The 16,451-nt window shown below is 37.0% G+C and overlaps 2 protein-coding genes across 4 annotated transcripts; both read right to left on the reverse strand.

The window, feature by feature from the left end:
- Positions 1-254: 254 nt before the first annotated feature.
- On the reverse strand, positions 255-7,345 carry LOC147399777 (TCP-1/cpn60 chaperonin family protein). 2 transcript variants are annotated; one of them, XM_086445254.1, is made up of 15 exons: positions 7,195-7,345; positions 6,955-7,010; positions 5,827-5,888; positions 4,662-4,734; positions 4,272-4,339; positions 4,091-4,160; positions 3,475-3,543; positions 3,304-3,375; positions 3,012-3,085; positions 2,605-2,882; positions 1,952-2,336; positions 1,733-1,858; positions 1,033-1,137; positions 853-927; positions 255-747 (listed from the first exon to the last, which is right to left on the reverse strand). In XM_086445254.1, exons 2-15 carry the CDS (start codon positions 6,977-6,979, stop codon positions 556-558), a joined length of 1,674 nt encoding a protein of 557 aa, XP_086301380.1. In that variant the 5' UTR covers positions 6,980-7,010; positions 7,195-7,345; the 3' UTR covers positions 255-555. The 2 variants fall into 2 exon arrangements, with proteins under 2 accessions (XP_086301380.1, XP_086301382.1); XM_086445256.1 differs by having other exon boundaries at positions 6,955-7,007; positions 7,195-7,317.
- Positions 7,346-8,308: 963 nt separating this feature from the next.
- Positions 8,309-16,143, reverse strand: LOC147399778 (ATPase GET3B-like). 2 transcript variants are annotated; one of them, XM_086445257.1, is made up of 12 exons: positions 15,858-16,137; positions 14,572-14,783; positions 14,250-14,312; positions 14,027-14,137; positions 12,954-13,028; positions 12,781-12,849; positions 12,624-12,689; positions 10,920-10,994; positions 10,746-10,844; positions 10,234-10,368; positions 8,772-8,936; positions 8,309-8,622 (listed from the first exon to the last, which is right to left on the reverse strand). In XM_086445257.1, exons 1-11 carry the CDS (start codon positions 16,063-16,065, stop codon positions 8,799-8,801), a joined length of 1,251 nt encoding a protein of 416 aa, XP_086301383.1. In that variant the 5' UTR covers positions 16,066-16,137; the 3' UTR covers positions 8,309-8,622; positions 8,772-8,798. The 2 variants fall into 2 exon arrangements, with proteins under 2 accessions (XP_086301383.1, XP_086301384.1); XM_086445258.1 differs by lacking the exon at positions 10,746-10,844 and having other exon boundaries at positions 15,858-16,143.
- Positions 16,144-16,451: the final 308 nt, after the last annotated feature.

Consider the following 16,451-nt stretch of genomic DNA (forward strand, 5'->3'; position numbering starts at 1 on the left):
TCAATGGTAAGGACAGTTGATATTTTAATCATGAGAAATATGGGGAGTGGGGTTTAGGACAGATTAGAAATAAGAGTTTCTAAATGGAATATTAAGATTAAGTCCTCAAATTTAGGGATTAATGAGAAAGAAATCCCTTCGCTAGGGTCCTCTAAGTAATTTTCCCAATAAAGTTTCCTAACCATATCACGTCAGGGCATAAAAATAAAAACATTTTCAAGAAGTAATAATTCAAATTTAGGGAAGTAATAATGTTCCCAAGAAAGTAATTTTCCCAAATTTTTCGATAAATTGTGCATTGCAAATCATTTTCAAAAGTAAATAATTCACTGTGTACCAAACAGGGCCCCTGGCCCTAGTATCCTACTTAATTGCCGAGAAAATTCCAATCCAAAGGATATAAAACAAACCGATTCGGACAACATGAAAAACCAACCAAACGAAAATTGAAGCAGAAAACTCACCGGTGAAATAGTCTTACACAGTAATGCGAACAAAAAACTATCCTGTAAACTGTTGAATTGGCCTTATCGTTAACACTCGCACATGTAAGTCTTACTCTGGAATCATCTGCTCACTGTCCACATCTCCCTCTCCCTCTACTGTGGGCTTTGATGGAGCTTGACCAGATCCAGTAGGCTGTTTCTTCTTAATTCCACTCACTATATCATCGATCCTCAAAAGCATGCAAGCAGCCTCAATGGCTGTTTTAAATGTTTGTGCCTTCACATTATATGCATCCCAAATCTGGAAATCATATTAAACCACCACATAAAATAGAAATCATTCACAAGAACTTGAAGCTACCACTCCAAGAAAAACAAAAGAAAAAATGTTGGAACCACCACGCACCTTTCTCTCTTTCATATCTACTATAGCACCGGTGTTACCATCAATACCAATCCATGGGTTTTCACCATTTGCATGCTGCAACAAAGAACTTGTTATAACAGAAACTGTTCATTTAATTATTGATATTCTTATATTTCGAAGTTCTCAAAGCAAAACAGGATTGTTTCCTGACTTGTTTACCTTGCCTTGCAAGGCAGTCATTGTCCTGATTACATTAACCCCACAATTCTGGGCCAGAGTTCGTGGGATTGCTTCAAAGGCAATTGCTGCAGCTTCATATGGCCACTGTTAGATGAACAACCACTGTTAGATGAACAAAAATACATGTATGCTTCGGAATCAGGAGGTTTACAATTTCTCCATAGTTGAAACCTAACCGATCAATTACTAACTTGCATGAGCCAAGCATTTTCCAAGCCTTACAAAGTCCCAGAGTATTTCCACTCGTGAATGAGTGGAAAGACTACGAAAGATAAAATTAGAAATGAATGCATATGGAAAAAATGTAGGAGTAGCTCAAATAGGAGATAAACTACAAGAAGGTCAATCAATATGGTTTGGGCACATTCAATGAAAGCCAATTACAGACCCATTTAGAAGGAATATGCAAGTTGAAGGGTCTAAAACAATGGGAGGAAGATCCAAAAGAAAATGACAACTTTCAATAATAGAAAACTTTGGACTGAATGGAATGGAGGAACGGGATTTGTTCTGCCAACCCCAAATCTTTGGGATAAGATTTTGATGTGATAGTCAATTTAATAATTTCCAAGTCAAGCTTTCCAAAGGTGGGTAAGATGATTTTTTGTCACAAAGTTTCCAACCCTGCATTCAATGATTCAATACATATTCATAGTTATACTGGAAAGACCACCTTTACCTTCTCAATGCCTTCAATAGAAGAGCTCTTCTGCTTCAGAGTCGCAGATACAGTTAGTTCTGAAGCACCCCCACCAGGAACAAGCTTAGGATTTTTAATTATGTTCCTTGCCACAGACATGGCATCCTGTTTAACAAGTAAATGGTCTTTGAGGATCTAATGTTATTTTATTTTAATTAAAAATCAAAAATCAAAAATCAACATCACTGACTAGGTTACCTGAAGATTTCTTTCCACTTCATTCAAAAGATCCTTGCTGGCACCCCTTAAAAGAACAGTACAAGCTTTCGGGTCCTTGCAGTCTACAATGAAGGCAAAGAACTCATCCCCAATCTTCTTGACCTCAAAGAGTCCTGCTCCAGTGCCAACGTCAGATTCTTGGATCTCCTCAGGTCTGTTTACAACTACTGCTCCACAGGCCTTAGCAATCCTGTTGTTGTCAGTCTTCCTCAACCTTCTAATAGCACTGACCCCTGCCTTGCTAAAGAAATGGCAGGCTAGATCACTAAGACCCTTCTCGGTGATTACTAAATCAGGCTTGAATTTCAAAATCTGTGCACAAATGTTCTCAATGTATTCTTCTTCCATCTTGAGCAGAACTCCCCTGATACATCATTTAGTCAACACCACATCAGATGAAGTATAACTTCGACTAGTATCTAAACATTTGGTCAGATGACCCCCAACATTTGGGAATAGACTTTGATGAGAAATGATGATGATGTCTTAACTAGAGTTTGCAACTTCTCAAAATCACAAAACCTCACTTTATTATCAAAAAAATTGACACTGTTGTCAGACCAGGTTTCAATGGTATGCATGCTGCATGGAAAAACTTAAGTGAATATCACTATTTGATAAGATAAACTTACCAATCCTCTTCCTTAACCAACTCGGCATTTGTCTGATTCTCTCCCTTCTTGTATTCAAGGGGGCAATCAAGAAGAATAATGCGTGGGTCCACTATCTTTCTTCTCATTTTCCCCGGGGCAACTACATCTTTATTGAACATAACTCCTTTCAAAACCCTAGAATCTTCTAATTGACCACCAGGAATTTTCTCAACCTTGATGTATTTTTTGATGTCCACATCCCGCATTCCCTGGCCCAGATCCACACCCACCATCGTAGTAGCATCAATTGCCAAGTCCTGACAAATACAAGTGCAGACAAAACACCTAGGTAAGTAACATCAACCCCACCTTAAAAAAAAAAAAGGAAAGCCCTCAGTGATTTAAAGAAGGTAAGGAAAAAAAATAGCAAAAGGACAATAACTTGCCGCAATTAGATCTCCAAATTGACCAGTAAACTTTGTCCCAATGCAACTTTTTACCAGTTCCAGCATTGTAGCACCTACCACAAAAAATATTTACAATTTTTTATGGAGAAGAATTCGATATCCAGAACTATCTAAAAGCAAGAATACAATAGGGCATTCAATGGATAACAACTATCATACAAGTTGAATGAGATATACTCAGATGTAAACAAAGGGAAGAACTCTAAAGAGAGAATGTGTTCAGAAGAATATAAATAGAATAGAATTGTAAAGAAAAAAATCTTTGGCTTACGATCATTTGCATCGATCGACACGGCGATTTTGTCAAGCGCAGCAATTGCATCCTCAAGAGCTTGGTTGTAAGCTGCAACAATGGATCAAGGTTGCAACATAAGACAATATAAAGGCTTTTCTAAAGAGAAAATAAAGAATGCCCTCACTTCTAACGCATTAGAGATTTTACCTCTGCAAATGACTGTGGGGTGATACTTATTGTTGATAAAAGCTTCAGCCACATGAAGCATCTCACCAGCTTTTTAAAACCATTACACAAAAAAAAAAAAAAAAAATCAGTAATGTAATCCATAAACCATAACCATTAACCAACCTCAAACAACCTATAATTGACAAGTTCACAACTTGTAAGAAAAATTGTCATTGTATGAATCCACTATTCCATTGAACATACAGATGAAAATGCTATTAGTACTTATCAAAAAGGGGAGGGGGTGTATTATTGAGGAGAAGGAGATGAAGTCTAGTCTCACACATACATTTGGGAGCATGTGTGAGTGTTGCAGGGGTAACATTCAATGAATAATAATGGGATTTCCAGCTACCAGTTGTGCTGCTTTTGGCAAGAACCTAGTTGGCAACCTTCATGTGGTTGAATGTATACCCATCCATGTGTGCCATGAATAAGGATAAAAAATGAGTTCCATCTTCTCAAGATTACCCAAGTTTCTTGAAAGAATAACTACTATATGAGAAGTTTACCAATGTTAAACCTCGAGTTAAATAAAGCACACAATTTATGTTCTGGAAAACAGTAGTTTGTGCATGCATAAGTAAAACCATACCGAGAACAATTACAGACGTAGTCCCATCCCCGACTTCTTCATCTTGTGTGCGGCTTAGTTCAATCATGGACTGCCAGTTCAGGCAAGACAAACATTGCATTAATGCACAACTCAAATTGCAAATATCCAAAATATATTGGAAAATGAAAGGATTATTTGGTTTGAGGAGATGGTAGATTACCTTAGCAGCCGGGTGTGCGAGATCTAACTCACGCAGTATTGCATTTCCATCATTTGTGACTACAATACCTGGTGAAAAGAAAGACAAATCATTTAATCCAAAATCGAACCAATAGAAAGAGGTTGAAAAACGAACTAAAATATAATTTAAATAATGATGATGAGCTGTAGATGCAGCCAGTTCACTTAATCCGTCGATGAAATGATGATGAACAAATAGAACAAAGAAGAAGGTTAAGGTTTACAACAAGGGCCATAGAAGGTGATGGATACGTAGGACAAGCTTTGGAACATATATTTGAGGCAAACTAATTCACAAGCACAGCATATTGATTGCATTATACATATGCCAACCAATTCACAGAATATCAAGCGATGAAACCAAAACTACCTCCTGCAGCATCCAGGAGCATCTTTAGCATGGAACGAGGCCCCAGGGTAGTACGGATGATGTCCGCCACAGCCTGCAGAACAGGGATTATAAAACAAAAAACCAACATTAGTTGATTAAAGGATCTCAATAAAAAGAGGGATATCAAACAAGCAAAATAATGTGGATTCCGCAGAACTCTATAGATTATGGCTAATATATCAATGTCGAGAATATAGCTAATGTCATTAGTTGTGTATATTGCACTCCAATTGCTTCTATGATGGAGGATTGGAGTTGTAGGCTTGTTGCCTGAGTAGCGAGTTTTGTATAATGCTCTAGTGCCCACCTTTTCCTTGGACTGCCCGACCGTCGGGCTATTTGAAGAAAAGAATCAGTAGAATCTTTGAAGGGGTGAAGCACTCCCTTCATGTAGCGATCTTTTATATCCTTAAGATTCGCGTTTCTTTGGTGGAAGCTCATTAAGGGGTTGAAGGATTTTTATTTATTTTTTTATTTTTTAATTTTTATGGAAGTTTTGTTGCTTAGGTGGGATTTGACGATGTGTAAGGGGGGGGGGGGGGTGATGCTCATGTTCTTGGCAGTTCATCACGAGCTCCCTTTTTCCCTCTTAAATAAAGTTATATCTATCAAAAACAATTGTCACTGTAAGTTTTCATGACTCGTGAGAGGAAAAAATAATTCAAGAAAAGACAAGAAGTGACTTAACTATTCTCAAACAGGCAAAATTCCTAATGTGCATTTGGCCTTGATGAAACTCAATTCATGCATAAAATTCTATGAAAACAGCAAATCATTTGGAAATGCCTCAATTACTAATGAGATGGGGAATACCGTTTTGTACAACATTCCGCATCCAATACAGAACACTAAGCAAAATGGTAACAACATCATGATATACCAATCATACCATTCAACGTTTTGATAAATATCAAACCTTGACTTGTAAGTTTGAATAGAATAAGTGTCACAACTAAAGAGCGCATCATGAATCCAAATGATCACATTTACTATGTAGATGCGTGACCCAAATAGAAGTTGTCAAAAAGATCAACACAATTAGAATATGGTAAACAAATGAATGCTAGATTAGTAGATATAAATGAATATGAAGCTCAGGAATGATGTAGTAACACAAAAGGATCAATATAAAATCAAACTTCACCTTTGATGCTTGAATATTTGCATGGTGTACTTTACTTCCGGATTCACGCTTCAAAGAATCTTCTGCTCAATCCAATTCACAAATAACATGAGACTAACAGCCGGATAAAAAATGTGAAGTATGACAAATAGAATTTTAAAAAAGCAGGCAACTCAAAAAAAAATTTTAATTTTTTTTTTTTGAAAGATAAAGTGGGCTCCTCATATAACACCGATTACATCATAATCAAGACAATGAAAAGCTATAGATACCTATACCAGCAAAATGGGGCACAAAATGGACAATATCTTAACTGAACTTATCTTTAAAAGGGAGGAAGATGAACTAACAACTCATGAACAACAAATTTAAAGATTGGATCTATTGGAATGCCACGAAAATAATGGACTAACATACAGAACTGATTTAATGTAGTTGATATAAGTGGGGTGTTTGGGTGCAAGTGCAACAGAATCATTTTCAAAGATCAATCTTCCATGCCTTAAAAAAGGGCTTCCATATTCCCTTCCCACCAACTCCCCCACACCAAAAAAAAAAGATGCCCATTTTGAAGACAAATCTGTTGATACAAGTGGGGCGTCCATTACTTAAAAATGGCTTCCATGTGCCCTTTTCTCTCCACCCCCTAGACACCCATTTGTTTTTGGATGGGGTAAGCTGGACTTGAACTCACGACCTCAAAGTTGTTTTGCAATGTGCCAAACCAACTGAACTAGGGTCTAAACCCTAGGCGCCCATTTCGTAGACAAACCCCTTAATGGCGATCTTAAAAACCCTACCTTCCCTCATCACCTATTCACATGGGCGGCAAGACAACCCAAGAAAAGGAAATTGCACTTGGACACACATTCATCAACTCCAATAACCGAATTTTCCGCAGCCACACATTCTCCTATATTTACATTAATCATGAATACCCTAATAACACTAAACATCATTAAGCTTTTTAGTTCGCCTAAGTTATTTGATCAAACCTAAGACAGATCAACTTCTCCAACTAAATTCGTACTCCATTTGCAATCACTGGTTTCCGATAATCGTTCTTATCTACAAACATACAACACACACACACACACACACACACACACAAGCACATAACAATCAAATGAGTGAATGTTGGGAGCTTACTCAGAACGAGGACGGGTGAATGCATGATTGATTCTCTTTCTTCTTAATCTTCACTGCTAATAACCACAAAAAACCATAAAATTAGGTCAAACTTGAACTACAAGTGAATGAGATTAAAAAAAGGTGAAAACTTGTATCAGAGAATACTTGGAAGATTCGATGATGTGATGGAGAATAAAAGAAATGAGAGAAATAGTTGATAAAGGAATTAAAAATGGGGTTTCTGGGAGAAATTTTTACCTAAAATAGTTGCTGAAGAGTTTCACAAAGGAGAGAGAGAGAGGTTTTTGGTTTAGGGTGGCGAAGAAGAAGACGGTTCCAGAATGAAAACAAAGAGAATGAGAGAGGCCACCGAAACACCCTAGTTTTGAGTTTGTTATTTTACGCGATGGTGTGCAGTGCGCCCTATGTGAGTATAAATCGGTCGATTCGACTCGGTGATTCGATCAGGTGGAGCAGCTTGTTTTTTTTCCGACCCGGGTTTATCAGTTCACTAACGCTTTCCTTACTATGTTAGTAAGATTTTAAATCTTACTAAGGATCGTTTTGCAAAAATGGATTACCAAATTGGAAATCCAACACCACAGCTCTCTAGATTTCTTGCAAAATCTCAAATCCTTTAAAAAAAAAAATCTTTTAGATTTCATCTTAATTTTAAAAATGGGCGACTACAGAACTTCCACCTAAATCCAAAATTTAAAATTAAAATTTGGACACCTCAAGTTGAGCACAAGGAGGTGAAATCCTTACGAAACTCTTAACAGTTTATACGGTCGGGTGCGAGTTGAGAGTGGAGGGATTCTAGTCGCATTCTTGAATCGGGTCATAAAAGTGATTGAGAGCTGCTATTGGCACCCCAATTTTTACTAATTACACCCTAATTAAAAATAAAGATAATTGGTGAAAGATTACGTAAAAGTTGGGGTGCCAAAAATCAGCTCATTTTAAATCTTATAACTCCATCAAAAGTGATTTACAAAAATCGAACGATCCACGATTCTTCAACTTGTAAATTAGTTTTAGAAGTTTCGGAATGAACTGATTTTCGGTGAAATCATCTTCACAAAAAATCAGCTCATTCCGAATATCTTCTCCAAAAGCTTGCTAAATTGTACCTGTGAATAGTTGATTTGTAACTCTTTTAATATGCTTAAGAAACATTTTCTTCACTTGAACTCGAGCAAAAGCTGTCATAGTTTATGATCAATAGACCCTGATTCACCATGGTTTTAAAACTCGGTTTTGCATCTCGTCTCTCATTCATGCCTTATACCGAGTTGTCTCGGACAAGTTTTCCGATACGTTTGAGACATCTTGTCCAAAAATTTCAAAATTGAGTGAAAGGTATTAAATCTAATTCTAAAAATTGACTAGTGCATCCATCTCATTCATGCCTGATACCAAAACAACTCGGCCGAGTTTTGAAACCGTGTGATTCACAGAGCTAAAAGTAAAACTGAGGAATTATTAAACAGCAGTAATGTCCTCTCAACTATAAACTGTTAAACCTTTCTTACATAATTCACCATTTCATTAACAATTAAATTTAAAATCCAAAACTGCTCATCCTGTAAAACTGATCTACTGGTGAATATCATCCAATTCTGGGAACTTTAGAAGCATCCATCAAATTTGGAATTGGTTCGTGAAATCTTCGACTTGTGTATCCTGAAATCGAGAAAAAAAAATTGTGAATTGTGTTGTAAGATCTTCAAATAAGCAATAATAGAAGGTGTTTGTTGTACAAAAGAACATATAAAAACAAAAAAAAATGATGAGGTTAGAAGAATTGAATTTATGGAAGGGACATTGGCTACCAAATCACGCAGATAATCCTGGAAGCTTTACTTCCAAACCATATCACCCATAAATTTAAGAGCTGGAACTCCTCTGATCTCTACGTCAACTAGGGGTGCCTGGATTAATCTCAACCCAACAAGTTCTGGATCATTCTGGATCATATCAAGGGCACGCAACTGATCCTGCAATATTTCAAATAAACAACAACTGAAACTGTGTAGCTCTAGAACAAATAGAATAATATTAAAAAAAAGTCCAGTTATGGAGTTCTAATGATATTCGAGAAGCACAACTCATAATTTGTTGAATAGTACACGCTGATAAGTTATATTCTAGAATTAAGTTGGTTAAATGTTAATTTAACACTTATATATCTGCTGAAAAGATAAAGCAAATGAAGACTGGCCTTTCTCTTCCAGTAGTTATCAAAAAAATCTCATCAATTAAAGCCATCAGGATAAAACCCTATCTCAAGGTGTCTTTAGAAAAATTAATGAACAGATGAGACGTTTTTGCTGATTTATATTAAAGTTGGGTCGGACAGTGGTGGGTTGTTATTTCTTTAAGCTAGGATCAGTAACGGTTTGGGTATAAGCACAATTGTATAGAATATAGATGTCATTTTAGAAGTTTTTATATCAATTGTGTGTGTGTGTGAGTGTGTGTGTGTGTGGTGTGTGTGTGTGTGAGAGAGAGAGAGAGAGAGATCTAAGCTCCCTTGGGGTTAACGAAGTAATCGTTTAGCCACTGTTTCGACTCGCAACAATCTCAAGTCCGAGTCGCATTGAGAACTCACCGAAGACATTGGCGGTTTGGTCATTCGTGAAAAGGATTCTCACCTCATCGTGAAGTGGGAACAATTATATATGGAAATCAATTTTCCACTCATAATCAACTGATCTGTAGTCTTTTTTGGACTATTTGTGTATTCCCACCAATTTTGCAAAAATAAAATAAAATAATACAATATATTACATGGTTTTGGCCATCCTATCAAATCGATCATTAATGTACCAGATTACTTAGGTGGAATTTATCGACCAGTAAATTGGCTCCATGAGTATATTAAATGCGCTGCTGTGGAGTACAAAACAGGAACCTTTAATTTTTTGGTTCTTCTAAATACGATAGTGAATTCAAAACATTCAATATAAGAAATGAAAAGCTTTGAATCCTACTCATCTAATTTACCAATAAGCAAAAGTGAACTTAAAGTTGTCGGTATGTTGGACCCATAGCTCGGTTGATGTATTGCAATGATACTTTTGAGGTCATGGGTTCAAGTCTAGCTTATTGATGCAGGACAACGTAGATTTGTTCGATTCTAAGATGGTTCTACTTCGGGAAGGGTGGTGAAGAAGAAAAAATTATATAAAAATAAATAAATAAATAAATAGAAATCTCAAATGGTTATATATTGAAATGTAAAACACAAAGTTTTGCAACTACGATATTTTGCAATTAGTCGTGGGTCTATACCTTCCTCTTCATTGCGCAGAACTTGCAGTCTGACATGGATACAGGTAGAACCTGATTGACAATAAGAGTCTTGACGGGAACGTTTTCCTTCTTCAAGGACGCATGTAACCTCGAAGACTCACTAATTGCCATTACCTGAGGAGATTAAATTCAATGATGAGAATTAGAGCCTTCAAGTAGTCAATATTAAATCTCATTGAAGATCATCATTGCCAAAAGCCCTTTTCCAAAAATTTGTAATCGGCCACTGAACTAATCTTGTTCCTCCCACCAATTGTCTCAAGCCAGTTAAAAATATCAACCCAAATAAGACACCCATCATTGTTCTTTCATAACATTGCAGCTCGAAGACAGCCAAATATACATTTTAGCTTTAGATCATTCGAGTTTCTAGGACACTCTAAGAGCGTGTATGATGACAACTAGAACTATATAAGGGCTAAACAAATAAGTAATAAAGTTTTTTCAGAAATGAATTATATTGTGTGGACGCCTATAACAAGGGAATTTACCGTAGGTATTGTTACTATAACAAATTCTGTAGAATCCGTGTCACGAAAAAGATCTCGCACTTTTGCCATTCTCTCCCTTAGTTTCTCTAATTTGTCCGACTACATAAATAATGGATGCAGAATGATTAGCATTCAAATAAAGTAAAATACTGTTCTCAACAAGCGTAGGCTTACAGCATCGTCCCGCTTCTCTTCTTGCCCAAAAACTGATTTGATGGCTGAAGTTGCTGAAGTCAATTTCTTCTTCAGCTGAAATGAAAATGTACAAGAAAGTGAAATGCCAATAAACAGGAAAAAAAATTGAATAAAACATTTAGTATTAAGCAAAATAAGGAGAGGTACACTGCCAAAGAGCTTACAAATGTCATGCTAGAAAGAAAGTTTCATTTAGTGGGCTTAGACGTTGGTTTGACACATTGCAAAGCGACTTTGAGGTTGTGGGTTCAAGTCCAGCTTACCCATAAAAAAAATCTTTCATTTAGTAGACTCAGGTAGGTTGGAACCCAATGATTTACATGCCACTTAGCAAAACTAATTTTGAGGTATTAAGATCACAAATTCATCTCAAGATAATTCCCATTGTTGGGGGACAGAATTAGATTTTGGGAAGACAATTGGTGCGGCACTTCGCCTCTGGCTACTCAATTCCTATCATTGTACGCCTGTTCTCTTAGGAAGAACCGCTCTATCCAGCAATGTTTGATTAGCAACGTCTCCAGTCCTACTTGGGATTTGGAATTCAGGAGAAACTTTAATGATTGGGAGCTAACTGAGGCGATATCTTTCCTTGATCTCCTGCATACGTTTCAGCTTAACGATAGCGAACAGGATACGTGGGAATCGACAAGGGCTAAGGATTCGAGATTCTCTGTCAGGTCTTTCTACAAGTCGCTCAATCCTTCTGCAGAGCGACCTATGTCAGGATCCATTATTTGGTCCAGGTTAGTTCCGTCTAAAATTTCCTTTTTCGTTTGGTTAGCTTCTCTGGGTAGGATTCTTACGTTGGATAATTTAATTGCTCGTGGTTGGATCACTCCCAACTGTTGTCCACTTTGCTTAAGGGATGGGGAATCCGTTGATCATATTTTAATTTATTGTTCATTCTCTTATAATATGTGGTCTACTTTCCTTGGGTTGTTTTGCATCAATTGGGTCTTTCCTCGTAAGTTTTCCTCGTTATTAGAAGGGTGGACCAGTAATGTCTTCCATACCAGAAAACGGTCAATGTGGGCTATGCTTCCTTCTACTATTGCGTGGGGGATCTGGAACGAGAGAAATAACAGGGTGTTCAATAGCAAGATTAGTAGTTTTCATGTTTGTTTCTTGGAGATCTTGGGCCTTTTATACCTTTGGTCAAAGCAGCACACTGAGATCGTAGGGACTACTTTTGATGACTTTGTTTTTCGATGGAACTCTTTATGTAATCACTAATGCTATCATTTTGCTTTTTCTTTTCTTCTCATTGTTCTTTGTGAGGCTTTCTCGGCCTCCTTGTATTTTTTTCCCTCTCTTAAATATATTATACTCTTAAAAAAAAAAAAAAAATTTCCATTGTTCACTTGTTCCACCCGATATTCAAGATATTGCACACATCCAAATAAGAGAAATTATAGCATCAATCGGATTGGAACCTAGTTATTTGCATGCCACTTGGCAACATTTCACAACATGAGTTTTTTTTTTTTTTCCCGATTGGTAAGTTGGACTTGAATCCACAATCTCAAAGTTGTTTTGCAAAGTGTCAAACCAACAGAGCTATGGGTCCAAGCCCATGAGTTATTAAGTTATACTAGGTTCCTTCAGCTTTTTACGAAGTTAAACCAACTCAACCCTAGGGTTAGGCAATTTCCAATTCAATTCAGAGTCTGAGGTTCATACCTTCAGGATCTTGCCTATGGATGCATCCAAGAAGTCCGGCAAGGACAGAAGCCGAAGAGTGTGACCCTATTAAGAGAAAGATTCATCATGAATAACAGGAACCATGGACCATGAACCAAGAGCAGTATCTCCAAACATATGTCTCACTTGTGCTTACCGTTGGTGCGGTATCGAAAATAATTCGAGTAAACATGTTATATTCTGGCGCTTCAACAAATTGCATAACCTAGAACCATATTGATAATTAGGAAGAAAACAACAAAACCGAAAGAAAAATACTATTAATCACATAACAACTAAACCAGAGAAGACTAGAAAATATATACATGCCTTGGAAATTGCTAGAGCTTCATCCAGACCAGGGGGAGGAGTGTCCAGCAACTCCCCTAGTTTTAGTTCTCCTAACTTGAACAAATCCACGATAAACAATTAGTCATAGAGATAAAGAAGATTACACAAAGTATATATTTCATTGATTTTTTCTTCTTCTAAGCATATGGAATTAAAAAACACTAAGGGTATGTTTGATTGCACATGGAAAATAGGGTGGAAAATCAATTTCCATGGAAAATGACATTTTTCAAGTGTTTGATTGCACATGGAAATGGAAATTCATTTTCCACCCCATTCCAAAAGTCCACCAAATCATGGATTTCACTTTCCCACCCATATGGGTGGGAAAATGAAATCCACCCATATTTTCCATCCCCAATTCTTCCCTACCACCACCACCACCACCATTACACTAACCTTATCGTCGCCGCCGTCGTCATCTCCATCGCCGTCACCGTCACCGTCACCGTCGGCTCCATCTCCGACCACCTTCTCTCTCTCTCTCTCTCTCTCTCTCTCTCTCTCTTCTTCTTCTTCTCCTCCTTATTCTCCATCACTCACCTCCTTTGGCACCACCACCACCACCACGTTTTCCCCCCATCTTCCTCACTTACCTCCGTTGTCGCCACCGCTACCGTCGCCATCGCCGCCGCCACATCCTCCCCTTTTCCTCTTCCTTGTCATCTTCTTCTTCCTCTTCCCCTCCTCTCCTCTTCTTCTTTTTCCTTCTCCTCTTCTTCTTTTTTCTCATATTTTTTCCATGATTTTATCCAAGTGAAATCAAACAATGGAATTTGATTTTCCAACCCTACCTATTTTCCACTACTAATTTTCCATGGATTTCAAATTCCATGGAAAGTGACTTTCCATGCAATCAAACATACCCTAAATGGTGACTAAACCCAACCAAGAGGCCAATCCATATAATGCTATATAAGCATCTATCTTGCAATTTCATGGCTTATCTCTTTCAGACCACCTATTAGTTGAAGATTGACATAACCGCTTGATCAAGAAAGGAAAAGTTCTCACAATTCTATATTATCTAGTAAATATAACCGTAGGTTTACCTGCTCAACAAACATCCCAAGGCCCATGCTATCCATAAAGTCTTTGACCCCGGTCCCACCATTTTTCTGACTGGCAGAACGGAATTCTTCCTTTGCCTTCTCCGGGTTTATCTGTCACAACCACTATTGACTGAATACTCATACCAAACAATATGCTTCAAAGATAGTAAACCCATAATGAAAACAACTAGTAGATAAGACAGAAGAAACTCTTTCAACAAACCTCGAGGGCAAACAATGGAGAATCCAGTCCTTCAACTGGTACTAGCATCCCACCAGTCAAATCCTATGTATAAAAAATATAAAAAAATTACAAAATGCAATCCATCATAAAGCCGGCTTTGACCCAAAGCTCAGTTGGTTTGATGCATTGCAAAACAACTTTGAGGTCGTGGGTTCAATTCCAGCTTACCCATAAAAAAAATTATAAAAAAAAAAAATACATCATAAAGCCCATAACAGGGCAAAATATTGTTCACAACATAATGTGGAATATCTAAGCATTGGTCTTAGTTCAATGAAGGAAAAAAGGAAAATTTTCCTACCTGAGCGAAAGAATCACTCAAGGAATGTGCAGGATCGGTTGAGACAACAATGGTTGGGTGTCCATGGTTTGCAAATTTCACAGCAAGGGATGCAGCACAACTAGTCTTCCCAACACCTCCCTTCCCACCTAACATGTAATATTTCCGTTGGGTTCCAGCTGACATCTCGTCGAACCCAGCAACAGCATCAGCAGGTGCAGCCACTGATCTCACTGCACAATAAATGAATCCTCACCTATAGCTTTAATTCACTCATCTCAATATTCTATTATAGAAATCTTAAAGTTTGAGATTTCCATAAAATAAAAGATTCAAAACAGGATCAAGTGCGGTTGGGTTTGTGTTACGAACCCCAATGAGATAAGGGTTGAACTTTCCTCACCACTAACACCTAGGTATTTTTGGTTTATTGGTGGTTAATATCATTTGGTATCAGAACCCAAACTACATTCCAAGTTCAAATCTCAGAAGGAGCAACTTGGGGAAAAAGAATACCTGAGAGGGTCAAAAAGAAGGGTACCAAAGTGAAAACCACCAGAGTGGGCCGTTATGGAGGTCGACTACATAGCGTGGTGATATGTTACAACCCCAGAGAAACATGGGCTTAACTTTCGGCACCACTAACACTTCAGTATTTTTGGTGTATTGGTTGAGTTCATATCAGTTTGTGAAGGACAAATGGTAAAATTTTCACCCAATTGTAGTATAAATTCCCCTTTATTCCCATTGTAGAATCAATGAATTAAGAAAGTTTTTCAAGTACCCATATCAATATTTCTTTCTTTTTTTCAATTGCTAAGATTACGAGTTCAGTCTTCTTCTATGAAGTCAATCTACAAACTCGTATCCTAAAATTATCCCCATTCCATAATAAGAAAAAAAATTAAGAAAACCCATCGAAACACCTAATAAAAAATATGCATAAATGTGTTAAAAACATAAATAAAAGAAAACAATTAAAGATTCTAAAGAGATAAAACCCATTGTCGAATCAATGAATTATGAAAGTTTCTCATGTGCCCATATCGATCTTTCTTTCTTTTTTCAAATATTAAAATTACATGTTCATTCTTCTTCTTCTTCTTCTTCTATGCAATCAATGTTCAAATTCGAATACTAAAATTATACCCATTTCATAATCAGAACAAAATTAAGAAAACCCATCAAAACAACTAATAAAAATTATGCATAAATATACTAAAAACATAAATAAAAACCCATTAATGATTCTATAATATAATAATAATAAATAAATAAATAAGACAAAACCCATTAAAAATAGGTACCTTGAAATAAATTTCTGTATGGTTTTCTAGTGGTGGGAAGATGGATTGAAGTAAAGTCTCTAGTGATTCTCAACAGAGAGAAGTGGGTTTGATTTTTGGAGAAGTGAAATAGCAAACCTGCCATGGCCATGGAATTTGAAGCAGAGAATCGATGGAAAGGGAGTGAAGAGTAAGAAATGGAGGGAATCGAAACAAACCGAGGAGCCATTTTTCTTCTTTTGCCACACTCGAACAACTCCCACTCTTGATCTACTGTAACAGCTAAGTACCATGGTCTTGGACTTGGTCAAGAATGTCGATGTTTCTCGAGATGGCCGTAATAATCGATGATCAACTACGGTTTATACTCAATTTTGATGTCATGAACCACAAAATGCCACGTATGATAGTATATTTCAGCTGATACTTTTGATTAAGCATTTAATTAGAGTTTGGTTCCTGTGCTCCCCTTCTTATTAGAGTAAATCTAGCCTTACTAATTTTCAGTAAGATTTCAAAGCTTACTAAGGGTTGTTGAGATTACGCATCAAAAGACATGATTGATGGCATGCCACATTGCCACGTGATGTAAGGACGAAATTATATGAACTTTAA

The sequence above is a fragment of the Akebia trifoliata genome, chromosome 6 (genome assembly GCF_017979445.1).
Source record: "Akebia trifoliata isolate Shusen 1 chromosome 6, ASM1797944v1, whole genome shotgun sequence".
NCBI classification, from domain to species: Eukaryota; Viridiplantae; Streptophyta; class Magnoliopsida; order Ranunculales; family Lardizabalaceae; genus Akebia; species Akebia trifoliata.

What these genes read in the sequence shown, in the direction of transcription:
- LOC147399777 (XM_086445254.1), bottom strand. Translation starts at nt 6,979, where the DNA reads ATGCATTCACCCGTCCTCGTTCTGA. An exon ending in CTATTGAAGGCATTGAGAAG is followed by an intron (nt 1,138 to 1,732) that starts GTAAAGGTGGTC and finishes TTCATCTAACAG; the next exon opens with TGGCCATATGAAGCTGCAGC. An exon ending in TGACTGCCTTGCAAGGCAAG is followed by an intron (nt 928 to 1,032) that starts GTAAACAAGTCA and finishes TCTTTGTTGCAG; the next exon opens with CATGCAAATGGTGAAAACCC.
- LOC147399778 (XM_086445257.1), bottom strand. Translation starts at nt 16,065, where the DNA reads ATGGCTCCTCGGTTTGTTTCGATTCCCTCCATTTCTTACTCTTCACTC. An exon ending in AAGCTCTAGCAATTTCCAAG is followed by an intron (nt 12,850 to 12,953) that starts GCATGTATATAT and finishes ATATGGTTCTAG; the next exon opens with GTTATGCAATTTGTTGAAGC. An exon ending in AAGAGAAGCGGGACGATGCT is followed by an intron (nt 10,845 to 10,919) that starts GTAAGCCTACGC and finishes TTATTTATGTAG; the next exon opens with TCGGACAAATTAGAGAAACT.